At 38.8% G+C, this 16,791-nt stretch overlaps 1 protein-coding gene across 7 annotated transcripts in view; it reads left to right on the top strand.

Annotated features, from left to right (window-relative positions):
• Positions 1–16,791, top strand: part of glsb (glutaminase b) — a 41,878-nt gene that overhangs the window by 11,902 nt on the left and 13,185 nt on the right. For 3 of the 7 annotated variants that reach the window (XM_061793455.1, XM_061793457.1, XM_061793456.1), the window contains exons 3-14: positions 213–334; positions 735–864; positions 2,370–2,449; positions 3,586–3,749; positions 4,286–4,344; positions 10,461–10,493; positions 10,578–10,636; positions 11,738–11,804; positions 12,942–12,992; positions 13,537–13,713; positions 14,834–14,965; positions 16,576–16,668. In XM_061793455.1, coding sequence (XP_061649439.1) covers positions 213–334; positions 735–864; positions 2,370–2,449; positions 3,586–3,749; positions 4,286–4,344; positions 10,461–10,493; positions 10,578–10,636; positions 11,738–11,804; positions 12,942–12,992; positions 13,537–13,713; positions 14,834–14,965; positions 16,576–16,668 — 1,167 coding nt within the window. The other 4 variants (XM_061793459.1, XM_061793458.1, XM_061793460.1 and 1 more) reach the window with 3 other exon arrangements.

Raw genomic sequence — 16,791 nt, 5'->3', positions numbered from 1 at the left:
AGACAAACTTGCGCTAGAGAATTTGTTGAAATGCTACCAGATTTGAACCTCATAATCTAGACAGAGGGACAACTCTAAATTGCAAAACATTTGTGTTTTCGCCATTGGATGAGAGTAGAGTTTGATTTTGACGTGCCATAAATCAAAAACGATGTCAACGAGCTTGAACTAAAGACAGTTTTTAAATGGTGATGTTCATCTTCTATGTTCAGGCTCTTAAAACCACAGGACTTCGCACGGGAGATCCGAGATTAAAGGAATGCATGGAAACACTCAAAGAAACTTTAAAGAACACTCCGGATGGCGTCACGTTGGACAGGCACCAATTCAAGAAGTGAGTCGCTTCTACTCGCAGCGTCTCATATTTCTCAGGTTGAGAGGAAAACTTTGCGACTGTCGATTGATAAATTTGCAAACCTAATGAGAGAGTTTTTTAAATAGCGTTTATTGCCACTTGAACTATATATTTTTCCATAAAAGCAATTATGAGTGTTGACACACAGCGCCACAAACCCAAAGGTTACATGGCACATGTCATCTCAATATGGGTTCATGGTAGGTGATGCGGGTGAACCGATGAACCGCCATATTGTCGATGAAGCCCCTTCATCGACAAACCCAGTTGAAGTTTGTCACACATCAGTGTTGCAAACTCAATTGGCAACCCCCCCCCCCCCAGTTGCATGCAGTCGCTGTGTTTGAGCATGCTATTTGTTTGTGGTTTTGTTCATCAGGTGTGTCCAGAGCAACATTGTTCTGCTCACGCAGGCCTTCCGAAAGAAGTTCGTCATCCCAGACTTCCAGTCCTTCACTTCCCACATTGATGAGCTATACGAGAGTGCCAAATCGCTCTCTGAAGGGCAGGTTTGTCCTTAGATCAATGACTCCTTTATCAGTCCATTAGTTGAGAGGAAAAACAGTATAGGCTACTTCTATTTTAAAGGGGACATATTATGGAAAATTGGAGGTATTAGCCTATATGGTGGCAGTGAACTCAACTTAGCTCTTTTCATGATCAGCAGCAGTTTGGTAGATCGTGAACAATTTATCAAAAAAGAGACTTCAAGCTGTTTATTGCCACTCCCAGTTGAAGTTTACTGGCAAGCTAAACAAAACAAAGAGACTTACACATTGTCCATTTAAAAATACTACATAGATTTGCCATTTTAAAGGCCATTTAGTTAATACTAACAAACAGTAAAAAACTCCATAGATGGAGTTAAATATCATCGGTGTCGTGGTGTTATAGTCCTTTGAGCAATGGATATTTCAACTCAAATTGTGTAGAAACACATCTAGACAGACAATATAACAATACTCACAGGCATGTATTTTTTATCCTCGGCTCAAACGACGAATATTGGTGCGGCTTACTGAGGATAGACCCGTTTTCATGTATAGCCTTATATCTGTTTTACACTGCGCCCAGATGGCCAAGGGACACACACCAGAAGGAGCAGCACAATGTCCATTAAATTTAAGCAAACAATTTGGCAAAAACTGTTTACTTATTTAGTTTTTATTTAAGTATGTCATTACAGTATGTTTGGTGTGCTAGTTATTAAAAGCATGTCAAAACATTTTGGGGCTTTTTTGGGGAGGCTGGAACAGATTAATACAATTTCAATTCATTACAATAGGAAAAGATTATTTGATTTGATGAAGTGTTTTGCATTTGATGAAGTGTTTTGCATTACGAGCGTAGTCACGGAATGAATTAAACTCATATATCAAGGCACCTCTGTATCCAATTCCATGTTTTTTTCTTTTTACCATGATTTCATTTTTTTCAATTTTATCACTTTGAGAGCAAATAATCAGAGTTGTGCCTTAAACCATGATAATAAGCAAGCAAATTCAGCCTAAGACTCTGGGATATGAGCATATTCTGCAGTAGAAGGGGCTTCAGTGACATACTAAAAAGATGTATAAAAATGTGCAGTAATGCTAAATCCTCTTGAGTATTTTGACAAAAGCATGTCACTGACAAAGAAATGCATAATATTTAGTAAATAAATAGATTATATAAATAATAAATAGATTAATGCAATAGAAAGAGGGGAGTGATGCAGTGTGAACATACATTTCTTTTATTTAAAATTTTTGTTTTAAAAACATTCTTCTCTACCTGCATGATCATGCTTTACCTTGCACTTAAAATAAAAAAAATGATGGTAGCTGTTTATCAATCATGACTCATGTCCTCTTGTCACATGGTTCTTGTGTTTGGTGTCCTGACATGAGGATTCATATGGAGGTTGCAGTTTTGCATTGATCCCAAGTGTCGAGCTGTAGCCGGTCGCGTAGCCCTTTTTTCAGATGCTGTACTTATTTTTATTTTATTTTTTTAAATTTTTTTATTCTTTCAGGTTGCTGACTACATTCCTCAACTTGCCAAATTCAGTCCGGACCTGTGGGCTGTCTCTCTGTGCACGGTGGATGGCCAGAGGTGAGGTGGGAGCTCAACTGAGTATTACAAGAGGCAACAATGAGGCTTTTTAAAAAGTTTTACTGGTCACATAATCAGGCACACAACCTTAGTTGTGGTAAATATGTGATTGCGCTGCAGATGGACCAAGTCATCAAATCCACTGTAAATGAAATGGGGAAGTAATTAATGCTCTTGTTGTGTCGCAACAGTATTTTTGAACAGCGTGTTCTGTGTCGTGTAAAGTGAAATTCCATTGACACGCAATGTGTATGTGTAAGAGCAGAAGTCATAAAGACAAACTGGCACTAAACACACCGGATCATCATCATTAACACCCTTTTACTTATTTTGAAGGTTTTCCCAGACTACTAATAATCTACGAAAGCATGTTGATGATACGTATATTTATGTACCTGTATATTTAGAATCAACTGGAATTGCTGCTTCTTCCTGCAAATCTTAGAAATCAGTCCCCTTTTGCAAGTCTTGGGGGAAATGTATGTTTTGCAGGAGTCCTGAATTCAACCCCACTCAGTGGCACCTCCAGGAAGGTTAGAAAAAATTTGCCCCTAACACCAGTTTCACCAATCCACCTGAAACTGCGTGGACATGTCCATCGCAACAGGATGTACAAAAAGGTCGCAAGAACCTATGTACAAAATTGGAGTCAGCCATTGTGTTTTGAAGAGGACAATTTTTGGACAAACTCACTTAGTAGAGCCCCATGGAAAGTTTTGGGGGAAAAAAAGAGCCCCTGATGTTAGTTTCATCAATCGATACAAAATCGGATGGACATGTCCATCAAAACTGGACGCACAAATAAGTCTCAAGGACTAGGGTCCAAGTCCAAAATTGAAAAGGAAGTTGACCATTTTGGTTTGAAGCAGACATTTTGGGCGTATTCTAGGGATCTTACTCTTGACGAACTGTTACCAGGATATTCGCCTAAATGAGCCCCAATCACAGCTTAGCTTACCCTATGCCATGTAATGTGGGTGGAGCAAGGTATCAACATTTGATGATCATTTTGAGGATTCCCCAATGAAAAAATGGGATGCAAGGGCCCACTCATCACTGCTTTCATGATTTGTTGTTTTTGTGGATTGTTGCCAATCAAACCCTTTAGCTGACGATTAATTCGTTGTCTGTTGTAGACACACAGTGGGCGACACCAAGGTCCCCTTCTGTCTGCAGTCGTGCGTGAAGCCTCTGAAGTATGCCGTTGCTGTACACGACTACGGCACCGAGTACGTGCACAGTTTCATCGGCAAAGAGCCCAGCGGCCTGCGTTTTAACAAGCTCTTTCTGGATGAAGACGGTGGGTAGATTTGACACTTTTATCTTTTATCTATAAGGCTCAAATGCCTCCAAACCCCTGTTTTTCTGCCGTACAAAATAGAAATCTTTCCGAGACCTCATTTTGTACACACGGTGTGTTAATATAGTCAGAGAAAATACCACCATTACTTAACTCAGAGCTATTTTGTCATCATATTCGATGCAGGAATTTTGCCAGCCCTGTTTTGCAAGGAGCTAATGCGGTGGAGGAATTAAAGGGGATGTAACTCCAAAAGAGTTCAGCAAGTTTCTCACACCTTCATGCCACAATATGTGGAAGTGGGCGGCGTCAGGGGTTACTCACTTAATCGGATTGTTTTGGACGTTGTTGTCTCCTCATGTCAAGACACTGACAAATAATTAACCGCAAAGCAAACTTGGATGTTCATAGCTTTACAGGTTTGCTTTCCATCATATGGCATGTTGTTTACTGATGCGGCTTTTGCTCACAATTCAAGAACAAGTTAACCGTTTGCCCTCATGCCACATATTAACTAAGCTCTTGTTGTTTTGCAGATAAGCCCCACAACCCAATGGTGAATGCTGGCGCTATTGTTTGTACTTCCCTGATAAAGGTAAAAGCAATACAGTCTTGTTGTTTTTTTTATTTCACTTGGTGTCAATCTTAAATTTAGTTGAAAAGCTTTGACTCTGTTTGAAGCATATCTACAAATACAACACTTTTGCAGTAATTGTGCTGTCAAACTGTTCCTTAAAACTCTTTGTCGAAAATACCACTCTGGTATTGCTGCATCCAGCCGAATCATTGAAGTTGTCATTGTGTCTTCTCAAAGAATTTCCAACTGTCATCCACAGTGGCATCTTGTTGCGGTGAGAAAAACTGGATTTACGCAGCATGGTTCAAGTGACACAATTATGAATCCCCCCCCTGTAAAGTCCCACATTTGGGATATGCATCACAATAAAACATACGGAATCGGATATCCTCAGATTGTAATAAGGCCTCGTCCGAATGTGGATACAAATCTGAAACGTATCGGATATCTGGCAATGCCAGTTCTTAGTTCTCACCCTGTCAATGCCAGCCTGCCGTCATCAAAATACAATTGATTGCTGCCTTATACACACCCACGTCAGCCCAAACAACATAAATAAACATTAAAAACTAATTTAACAATTAAATATGGTACATCACAGGTGTGTCCATCATTAGACAAGAATAATAATTGCAGATGGTGGCCAGCGGAGTAATGTGGAGGTTACCCTCATTCAAATCAATGAGGGGAAGAGTCAACTGAGGCCAGCTTAATGTTACTATATATATGGTTTTATATTTTTAGTATTTATACGTTGTCTACTTCCGTGTTGTCACTGCCCAGTGTTGATGTTTGTGGAGTTTTTTACATGCAATTAGGGTGTCATTCAGTTGTTCCATAGAGTAAGCATAGCCATATGGGATATGTGTCACTTGAAATGTACAGGGAGTTGGACAGTAAAAAGAAATTTGGCAGAAATAGCCATTAAATCAGAATTGGCACTTGGACCTGCAATTTAAATCCAGGCTGAGGTTGGTGTTAATCCTCCATGAAGGGTTCTTACAAGCTCCAGGCCACAAATCAACGCAAAGGCGGATACATACATACATGCAGACCAACAGCGAAGACTGCTAGGATTACGGCCAGTTTGGCATCACTCTGTTTGACTTTTTAAGACATTGATATGTAGTCGTCTTGTATAGCCACACTGATGGAAGAAATTTGTGCAGGTTCTTTGGTTTGATAAAATTATCTTTTTTCTCTGTTTATTGGTCAAAAAATAATTTCTTGTTTGACATGGACCTTGTATGCGTTACTATTAGGAGGTAGACCATTGACCTCTCAAAATAAAAATCTGAAAAATAATAACAATGCACATTTACACATAATATAATTAAACAATCATTTAAATCACCCAGGAAATCCATACTCTATGATTGTCTAGGATTTAACTTTTGACATTTCAAATATTTCAAAGAGTGCCCATTTAAACTTGCCGTAATGGTTATCAAACTGACTCAATGACATGCCTCCTTAACATGCATCTGATCAAAACTTTGAACTGTGTTGTATATAATGTATTGTAACCATCATTGCTGACATGGATTATCATGTTTAGGGAAGGATTCCAGCAATATTTATTGATCGGGGCACCTTTTGTACTAAATACAAAGTGTATAGAAAATGGGTGGATGGGATTGGTTGTTACAGAAAGTTACAGAAACAGACCCAGCTCCTTTAAAAAAAAGTGCAGTGCTAGCCCGTCATGCAGCGTTTCTACACAATTGGCGCAACAGTAAAGTTTATTCACCCGTTACAGTTGCAATGTCAGTTTATTGGACAGCAACAATTGATTTTAACACAAAGAGGCTGGAGAACCGAGTCCCAGGTGTTTAAACCCCTAGTTCCGGCTTTCTGCTCTTCCCTTTCACACGGCCAGCATTGCGCCTCACTAGAGCCTTTAATACTACAGAAATCCCCCACTATTTGTTGGGGATAGGTAACGAGCCCTGCCATGAAGAGCAAAAAAAAAGTAAGTTCTTGACACCCCCCTAAAAATGTTTAGAATTGCCTATATTAATAGTTTAAGCCATAACTATACCACAGTCTATGACACTAAAATGCTTGAATATAATTTATGAACTCCTCTTATAACATTTCCCTTAAAAATAAATGCCTTACAGATGATTTAATTTTTTTAAATGCACCAGCAAAAACTTACACATGCAGTGAAGACTCTCTGTAACTTATGCTTACACCCCAGGCTAAACTGAGCTCCAACCCAACATACAAATATTTTGCTCTCTGAGTCTTTATGTATCACCTCAACATACAACCCCAATTCCAATTAAGTTGGGATGTTGTGTTAAACAGCAAATAATCATTAACTTAGAATTTTATGGCTGCAACACATTCCAGAAAAGCTGGGACTGGTGGCAAAAAAGACTGAGAAAGTTGAGGAATGCTCATCAAACATCTGTTTGGAACATCCCACAGGTGAACAGGTTAATTGGGAACAGGTGGGTTCCATGATTGGGTATAAAAGGAACTTCCCTGAATTGCTCAGTCATTCACAAGCAAAGATGGGGCGAGGTTCACCTCTTTGTGAACAAGTGTGTGAGAAAATAGTCAGTTTAAGGACAATGTTCCTCAACGTACAATTGCAAGGAATTTAGGGATTTCATCATCTATGGTCCATATCATCATCAAAAGGTCCAGAGAATCTGGAGAAATCACTGTATGTAAGCGGCAAGAACGAAAACCAACATTGAATGCCCGTGACCTTCGATCCCTCAGGCGGCACTGCATCAAAAACCGACATCAATGTGTAAAGGATATCACCACATGGGTCCAGGAACACTTCAGAAAACCAATGTCAGTAAATACAGTTCGGCGCTACATCTGTAAGTGCAACTTAAAACTCGACTATGCAAGGCAAAAAATCCATTTATCAACAAGACCCAGAAACGCCTCCGGCTTCTCTGGGCCCGAGCTCATGTAAGATGGACTGATGCAACGTGGAAAAGTGTTCCGACGAGTCCACATTTAAAATTGTTTTTGGAAATTGTGGACGTCGTGCCCTCCGGGCCGAAGAGGAAGAGAACCATCCGGACTGTTATGGACGCAAAGTTCAAAAGCCAGCATCTGTGATGGTATGGGGCTGTGTTACTTACAATGGCATGGGTAACTTACACATCTATGAAGGCACCATTAATGCTGAAAGGTACATACAGGTTTTGGAGAAACATATGCTGCCATCCAAGCAACGTCTTTTACATGGACGCCCCTGCTTATTTCAGCAAGACAATGCCAAACCACATTCTGCACCTGTTACAACAGGGTGGCTTCGTAGTAAAAGAGTGCGGGGACTAGACTGGCCTTCCTGCAGTCCAGACCTGTCTCCCATTGAAAATGTGTGGCGCATTATGGAGCGTAAAACACGACAACGGAGACCCCGGACTGTTGAACAGCTGAAGCTGTACATCAAGATAGAATGGGAAAGAATTCCACCTACAAAGCTTCAACAATTAGTGTCCTCAGTTCCCAAACATTTATTGAATGTTGTTAAAATAAATCTAACACAGTGGTAAACATGACCCTGTCCCAGCCTTTTTGGAACGTGTTGCAGCCATAAAATTCTAAGTTAATAATTATTTGCTAAAAACAATAAAGTTTATCAGTTTGAACATTAAATATCTTGTCTTTGTAGTGTATTCAATTAAATATAGGTTGAACATGATTTGCAAATCATTGTATTCTGTTTTTATTTGTCTAACACAATGTCCCAACTTCATTGGAATTGGCGTTGTACTTCCTTGACACCAATTACTACTTTACTATTACCCTGGGTTTTTCTGCCAGCTTGTGGCAATTTAGGGCATTATAGAACGAGCACAGAAATATGCAAATAAGTTACCAAAAAATGCAGGTAAATTTGTAAAACGTGAACTGCAAATATGCGGGGCATTTACTGTTACTTGAAAACTGAAAACACTCTGTCACACCTACCAGTGACAAGAAAAGGCCATCTCTAACGGGCAGTGTGAAAGGGGCAAAACGTTAGCAGTGCTAGTATGTGCTAGGCTGAGGTACTCACAATAATGGAGTGCAGAAAATGTGTGTATGTTGGCTGGTGAAGTGTGGTCCTATTCAAGAGCTCCCACAATACTCACCTCATCCACCAGGTGCTATGTGAAGCAGGTGGTTGTCTAATGCTGGCAAGACAGTGTGTCGGCATCTTTTGGCAGCCATGTCTCGACTGTGTTTTTTTTTTTTTCCATCAGCAAAAAACAAGCTGTTGGCCAGTTTCCCAGTTAGGTTTAAAGGAGACATATTATGCTTTTTTTAACCAGAATTTGAAAAGTTAAGTATCAAGAATTACAGCCCACACATTTCCTCCCTCAGTATCGAGCAGTCTTTCCCGACCTTTATTAAGCCAATGCACTTATTTTACATGAGAAGAATCTCATGGCACACACCACCAAACAAAAATGTCACAAATAGAATATACTAAAGATATGTATTGGAATTAGGACTGAAACAATTGATGAAATAACTCTTAATTATACTCTATTACAAATAAGTTGAAGCAAAATCTCTGCCTCGAAGTTATGAAGACTCACGCCCCACTCCGTGTAGAAATAAGTTGGCGTGATGGCCGTGAGCCTGGAGGAAACTGTCTGTAAAAGACCGGGAATGTCCAAAGTTTGGGATCATTTCACACTTGTGGTAATAATAAAGTGCAATTTGTCTACTGCAAAGCAGAACTTGGGTACCACAACAGCATGTCTACGATCGCCAACACAAGGTATCGGTGTTAGCTACTTTAATATACCCTTAATATAGAACTTAATGCCCCCACAAAGCAATTAAATAGTACATTTTCCTTAATATGTCCCCTTTATATTCACTGGGAAAACTTTGGGACGTTTGCCGTGGCAGTATGCCCCTCAAACTGTTACGTGGTGCTTGAAGGCTACATACTGTTGCTGTTTTTGTATGTTGTTGCATATTTTCCAGACTTAGGAACTGTGGGAAATAATGACTGCTGCTGCAGGTCAAATGACGTTGGTAATTTTTTCTTCCTTTTCCATATCTTTCTCCTCTCACTGCCCCCTCCCCTCAGCCCCCTCCCCCATCCCTCTTTTCCTTATCTTCTCCAATCAGCCTGTAGAAATCCTATGTAGTGACTCTCCATCCGTGTATCTTTGTCTTCTATTTCTTCTACACAGTTAAGTGTAGAACCTAAAAATAAAAGTTGTCATTCATAGCTTAAAAAATAGGCTTTTTAAACATGTAACCTGTAAAATGGAAAAACATGAGTGGTTTTGTGTGTGTTACAGCACTATAAATATTGTATAAATATATGCATGTCCATTTGATTCCTTCCTCAGTGTTTGCTTTGTGGCAAAAGACAGCATCCAAAATGGCTGTGTGTGTTAAAATATACAGAAAACTTGGCCTGACGCTTTGAATTGTACTCACCAACATTCACATATGTTAGTTGACATGACACAGTTGATATTCAGTTTAAATACAAAAGCACTACAAAAATTATTTACATTTACCCACAATGCTCTGCATTACACTCCATTTGGAAAGTAAACACAGTTAGGGGGCTGTGGTTTCAAACCTGTTTTTAACCTTCCTGTCGAATTCACCCATTTTACATTTTAAAAATAGAAAAATATTTCAAAAATGTAAAGGGAAAAAAAAAAAAGATGTAACTTAATCTGCTGGTGTTATTTTTTTTATCATTTAAAAATATATATTTTTATCATACATTTCTTTTAATATTTGTTTACATTTGCAAACACCCCCTTGGGTTTAAAAGTAGTGCATAAGTGATAGTAACAAACATAACAGGAGGGTTAAACATCTTTTTGTACATAATCTCATATAATTTGGATTCGTAAGTATACTTTTTTTCCCCCATTAACTGGTATATAACACTTCTACTAAATCCCCATGCAACTACAAACTATTTCCCTCTTTGTAACCCAAAGGCAATCTGTAGCCATTCTCTTCAACTCATAGCATTACTATGTGATTTTACACCAGTTTTTTTTTTTTTTAATCTATTCATATTTGCTCATTCTTTAGTACTCTGCAGTAGTAATATCATTTTACCGTAACTACATTTCACCTGGTGGAAAGAACTACACTTGACTGCCTTTTGCTTCTTATTCCCTCAGCAAGGTGAAGGCAACGCCGAAAAATTTGATTATGTAAGCATTAGCACATCCTAAATAGCATTTTAAAAATGGGCAAATGAGTTTACTCATATAAAATTTTGCTACTTTTGCCTTCAGGTCATGAACTTCTTGAAGAACATGGCGGGAAACGAGTATGTCGGTTTCAGCAACGCCACGTAAGTCACTCGAAAGCCTGATAGAAAACTCATTCCAGTCGTTACCCCTGGAAAGTTGGGGAAAACATTGACCTCAACACCAGTTTCACCGATCAACACGAATATGGAGGGACATGTTTATCATAAAAGAACACACAAAAAAGTCTTAAGGGTTCGTTCCTTAAATTGAACAGGAAGTGGGGCATTTTGGTTTGAAGCGGACATTTTTGGGAGGACTCCCGCAGTAGTGCCCTATTGGACGGTTAGAAAAAAATTAGCCCTCGACACAAGTTTAACAGATAGACACGAATTTTAGTGGGCATGTTTATCATAAAAGGACGCAACAAAAAGTTCAACAGGAAGTCAGCCATTTTGGTTTGAAGCAGACTTTTCGGGTGGATCAGGGTTCATTTTTTTGACAAAGTCCTACAAGGGAATGCACCCAAGTGAGCCCCAATCAGAGGCAGGTATCCTAAACAGGGATATTAAATATATATTTTTGGATATATATACTTCCTTACAGTATATCTGTGTCACACACAAACAATTAACACTCAAACAAAGCGTAGATAAGTATTTTAGCTTCAATTTGTATTTTATTAATCACCCTCTGGAGAAGAAAAAGCTTATGTCAAAATCAAAACCATTCAAAAACTATAAAATGTTATGTAAAACTCATTCATAAAAACATTTTAAACATTCCCACTTTTTATGGTTAAGCATATACTGTGTCACATTGGCCCATGAACATAACATTGTCGAAACAAGCATAACAGTAGGGTTAAAATGTTGTTTTTCAACATTTTAAAACTGTGTTTTTGAATGTATGCATACACAGTATATTGTATCAATATATTAATAAAACGGACTAGTACATTGTATCACTGTTGCACAGGATACTCATGTCCATGATTTATGATGGTTAGCAACGCGGCAGCAGGTAAGATCGCAGCCAGGGGCTCAGGTTGTAAGACGGTCACATGATTGCATGAGGCTGTACTGTACACATGAGGAACCCACACTAGGGATGTGCAGTGAAATTTACACACACACATGCATGCATGCACACGCAGACACACACACAAAGTCAAAGTAATGGGGTATGCTGTGTTTTTGTGACAGATTCCAGTCTGAGCGTGAGTCAGGAGACAGGAACTTTGCCATCGGCTACTACTTGAAAGAAAAAAAGGTTTGACCCAATTTCATTACATAGCCTACTCTGATGGCACACTAGTTCAATTCAAAAAGTGAAACTCATACAGAATTATACAGATTCATAAAGGCGAATTTCTACCTAATTTCCATTTATCCATCCATTTTCTTTACCGCTTATGCTCACGTGGGTCGCGGGCTGCAGAAGCCTATCCCAGCTATCTTCGGGGGAGAGGCCGGGTACAGCCTAAACCGGTCGCCAGCCAATCGCAGGGCACATAGAAACAAACAACCATTCGCACTCACATTCACACCTACGGGCAATTTAGAGTCTTCAATCAACCTACCGCGCATGTTTTTGTGGGAGGAAACCGAAGTGCATGGAGAAAACCCACCCAGGCACGGGGAGAACATGCAAACTCCACACAGGCGGAGCCGTGATTTTAACCCAGGTCCCCAGAACTGTGAGGCAGATGTGCTAAACAGTCATGCACTGTGGCCCTACCTAATTTCTGTAGTAAAAATAATTTTGATTGTTTCTAATCTTTTGCCTAATAGTATGATTGGCCAAGTCATTTTCAAATGTTTTTGGGAAAAATTGCAAATTCAGCAAACAAGAAGAGTCTAGTCACCTCGATTCAACCTTTGCAGAAAACCATGACCTGGATGACTGAGAATCTACAAAGACAAAAAAACATTTTATTTCTCAAGTACCTTGTTTTTTTTTTATTTTTTTATTTTTTAAAATTGGATATTGTGAGAGAAAGTTAAAAATTACTTGGGCAATAATGTATTCCTCTATTAGGCTGTAAACTATAATCATCGAAATCATGACCGGTGTAGTATATGAGTTTCGCTTTCTGGATTAAAGTACTGAAATAAACACCTGGGAAAATTATTGCCATTCTTGACAAACAAACGTAACAGGAGGGTTAAAATTGGGGTGAAATGCATATTACAAAATAATAACAAACGTAAGAACTAGGGAGGGACAAATGTTTTTTCCCAATTTTGTTGTTACAGTAAAAAAAAAAATGTTTATAGATGTTTTTCATAGATTTTTAAACCAGTCATTTCGACAAGAGCTTGTAAGCATTAATATGCAATATTAGTGTTTGCTTTTTTGTTTCTCCTCTGCACTGCATTTTGTCTAAAGCCACATTTCTCCCTACAGTGTTTTCCTGAGGGGACAGACATGACGTCTGTATTGGACCTCTACTTTCAGGTGATTACCTTTCTTCATAGAAGTGCTGCTCGATGTCCAAGTTGTTCTCGTTTACAAATCCTTTTTTAACCATAAGAAATTATATAATTTGTTCCAGTCCTACATTTTTTAATTAACATTTTACCAGTCATAACTTTCATATTTGTATATAAAAAAAAGAAATTAACCACAGCATGATTGAAACCAATTTAAAGTAAAACTACTCAGCCTTTCAAGACACCTGAATTCATATAATTCCTAGCCATAGTTTGAATGCCAAGTTTTGTTTGACTTTTGAGGCATACTTTTCCAGACAATTTTGGTTGAATGCCCAAATTCTTTTTTTACCGGTTCTCAGCAGTTATCAACAAATGCCACTTTGCTCCATTTTGAGAGGGCAATGTAACATTGTTCGTTGAAAATGTATTTTGATCACTGCTGTTTGCAATTTCAAATACGTAAGCAAATACGTAATATTTGTTTTTTTATTTCTGTAGGGGCCTAAAGATTTAAATAATGGTCTCGAGTAAAATATACCTGTCGATTGTGTGTTTTTGACCTACAGCTGTGCTCCATTGAAGTGAACTGTGAGAGCGCCAGTGTGATGGCAGCCACACTAGCTAATGGAGGTATCTGCCCCATCTCGGGCGAGCGAGTTCTCAGCCCCGAGGCTGTGAGAAACACCCTGAGTCTCATGCATTCCTGTGGCATGTACGACTTCTCCGGCCAGTTTGCCTTCCATGTAAGTGGAAATTAGTTGTATACGCTAATGTGGAAAGATTTGGTTAGGTTTATGTTAATTTGAGGGTCAAACTGACCCACTTCAAAATATTTTTTATTTTGTTTAAAGTTAGTAAGTCTAGAGGCTTAATCAACAAAAATGACATACTGTATATAGACAATGTTTATTGTGATTTATTATTAAAAAAAAATAATATTTTTTTTCCCCCCTTCTCATTTTAGACACTTTTGGTAATGGGTCAAAATGACCCAGGAACATCGTTAATATGCTGTTCCTGACAAATGAACGTAACTGGAAAATTAATGACACATTTTAGCATATGCGTTACTCTACTTCCTTCCAAGTACTCAATATCGAATTATCAATTCAATTATCAGCACTACTTTTTGTCATAAGCAGAATCATAATATTGTTAATTCAATACTGTGAACCCCAACAAATTCGCAGCTTGGCATTTGCGGATTTTTTTGGGCGAACCTAATCTCCCGGTATTCAGTGAAAAACTCACCTTTTTGCTGTATTTGTGCTCAGATACAAAATCCAATACAAAATTAATGCTTTTGTGCCATCTTGTGGCATCTTGCTGTTAAGGAACTGTTGAAGTGAGGGGAGGAGCTTCTTTTAGTTAGGACTTGTCCTCGTTTAATGGAAAAAAAATATTTGCCGCCATTTAATGGTATATACAGGCAATGCAAATTGTTTGGGGAGGGTGTCAATTACTCGCTGATTCTTTACTATTCGTGGCACGGGTCGGTCCCTATACCCGCAAATGACTTTCTCGTGGAAGGAAGTACTTATTATTTAATGGCGTTCAGTATAACAGAATAAGAAGAATTCTAATGATGTGTAATGATGTAGTTGTCTCGCTCACGTTGTTCAATACATTCCTCACCAAGCACTTCAAACCACCTCTTGTCGCAATGATCATTCATATCCCTTCCAGACTAAACAAGTGACAGCGAGTGCAATGTAACATCTGTGACGCTTTTGAAAAAAATAGATTTTTGGTTGGGTCAAATTGACCAATTTTGTTGTTAAGAAACTTGAAGGTAAAATATCCTGAGAAATATGTGAGTTACTGTACTTCATTCATCAGTGTGTCCTGTTTTTCCCCTCAAAGGTGGGTCTGCCGGCCAAGTCGGGCGTGGCAGGAGGCATCCTGCTGGTGGTGCCCAACGTGATGGGTATTGTGTGCTGGTCGCCACCCTTGGACAAACTGGGGAACTCGGTCAGAGGGATTCAGTTCTGCACGGTATGTAACTGACGAGTGAGCGTGTATGCCATATAGTCATACATGCCTTGCAGAGACGCGTTTAGTATTTTAAGGGTGGGACACAAGAGATAGAAATGTGTAACATGGCCCGCCCAAAAGCGACAGTTACTTCCACAATATCTGACTTGAATGTTGTTAGTTATATTACAACATTACCATCTCTGAATTGTACTGCATGGCATGGCTTCTGTGTTACTTTGGAGTTACGCTCACCAAAACCAACTGCAGAACATACACTGTGCGCACCTGCATGCTCACATACATACACTGACATTTACATAAAACACCAACAAGAAACAAGGACACCCTTATTTTCTTCCTTTTTTTTGACATTGGATTTTCTGACTATCATCCACAATCATGAGCAACAACACACACAAACCACCTTCACATGAGGCTCATCGATCAGATTAGCTAGCATACTAGCCTAAACGCTAGCACAAACTGATGTGACATCACACGTGGCTGTGCAAACAAATATGCGCACTAGCACTTTACAGAAACGCTCAAACGATAACTCACTATTTCGCATTTACGCGCAATAATAAATGTTGGGAACTACTGTAGAAATAGTAACTGTAAAGTAAACTACACGGTCACTTATTAGTACCTGCATTGAAAGAGAAATAGAAGCATTCTTTCATTTTTAGTTTTGAGGGTGTATGCGGTGCATTCAAGGACCACAGGTGAAAAAAACAGCATCAATAAATTAAATCTAACAACACCACCAAGATTCAACCAGATGGCACCAAAGTAATACTTTTATTGCATTGGCATGAACACAAAAGCTGAATTGACAGTTTCAGCAAATAAAAGAGAATAGGTTCCAAAAATAAGACTGGTCAACAAAAAAATGTATTGCGTAAGATTTTTTTTTTACAGCTGATTTCGGACAATTTTGATGTGGTGAATCCAAATATCACATTAGTTTTGCTCAATCAGGTCAACTTTTTGAACCATGGCCACATGGTTTTGTTTACATGTACAAGTATTTTCGCTTTAAATAGACAGCGGTTCATGCCCTAAATTTTAAACAATGATGATGTAACATTCAATTTACAGGCATGTACTTTTGTCAATGTCTACTATTCAATTTACAGTAAGTAAAGTTTGTAACATTTGTTTAACAGACTGTTAACAACTTGGCATAAAGACCTGACCTGAACTTGAGAAACTGATGTCATTGTTGGATTCAGCGATGCAAAGTTCTCCTAAATCAGTCGAAGAAAGATCGACAACTTTTTTTTGTAACCCTTTGTAATCAGCAAGTTCACGAATGAGTTGCAACACATTGACATGTCGCTTGGGCGATGATGATGACTGTGCCGGACTTCTGGATCTTGGCTGTAACCAATGATGTTGTAGTATACGAACAGCAATTGAATGATAATAAATCTTCATTATATTTTGAAGTAGTTGGAAATTTGCCACCGTGTCGATGAACTTTTGACTAATCCAATTTGTTAAGTCATTGAGTCATGTGTGCGACTGGGTGGGAGCCAGGCCCAGATTCTACACTGCTTATGTCATAATTGCCAATGCAAATAAATGGTTATAGTAGTCAAACCTTTGTCACATTTGCATTGCAGGACCTGGTGGAACTTTTTAATTTCCACAATTACGACAACTTGAGGCACTTTGCAAAGAAGCACGATCCTCGCCGAGAGGGTGGAGAACAGCGGGTAAGGATATGCAACCCCTGTGAGTACGTGAGTGTGACAGCGTCCGTGTGTGTATGTTGAGGTGGGTGTTAGACTTTACTGGTTCCACTGTATTTAAAAACAGCATTTTAAGTTCTCTTGGGG

Source organism: Phyllopteryx taeniolatus, chromosome 12, assembly GCF_024500385.1.
Source record: "Phyllopteryx taeniolatus isolate TA_2022b chromosome 12, UOR_Ptae_1.2, whole genome shotgun sequence".
Taxonomy (NCBI): Eukaryota; Metazoa; Chordata; class Actinopteri; order Syngnathiformes; family Syngnathidae; genus Phyllopteryx; species Phyllopteryx taeniolatus.
This window is presented reverse-complemented; position numbering and strand designations above follow the sequence as displayed.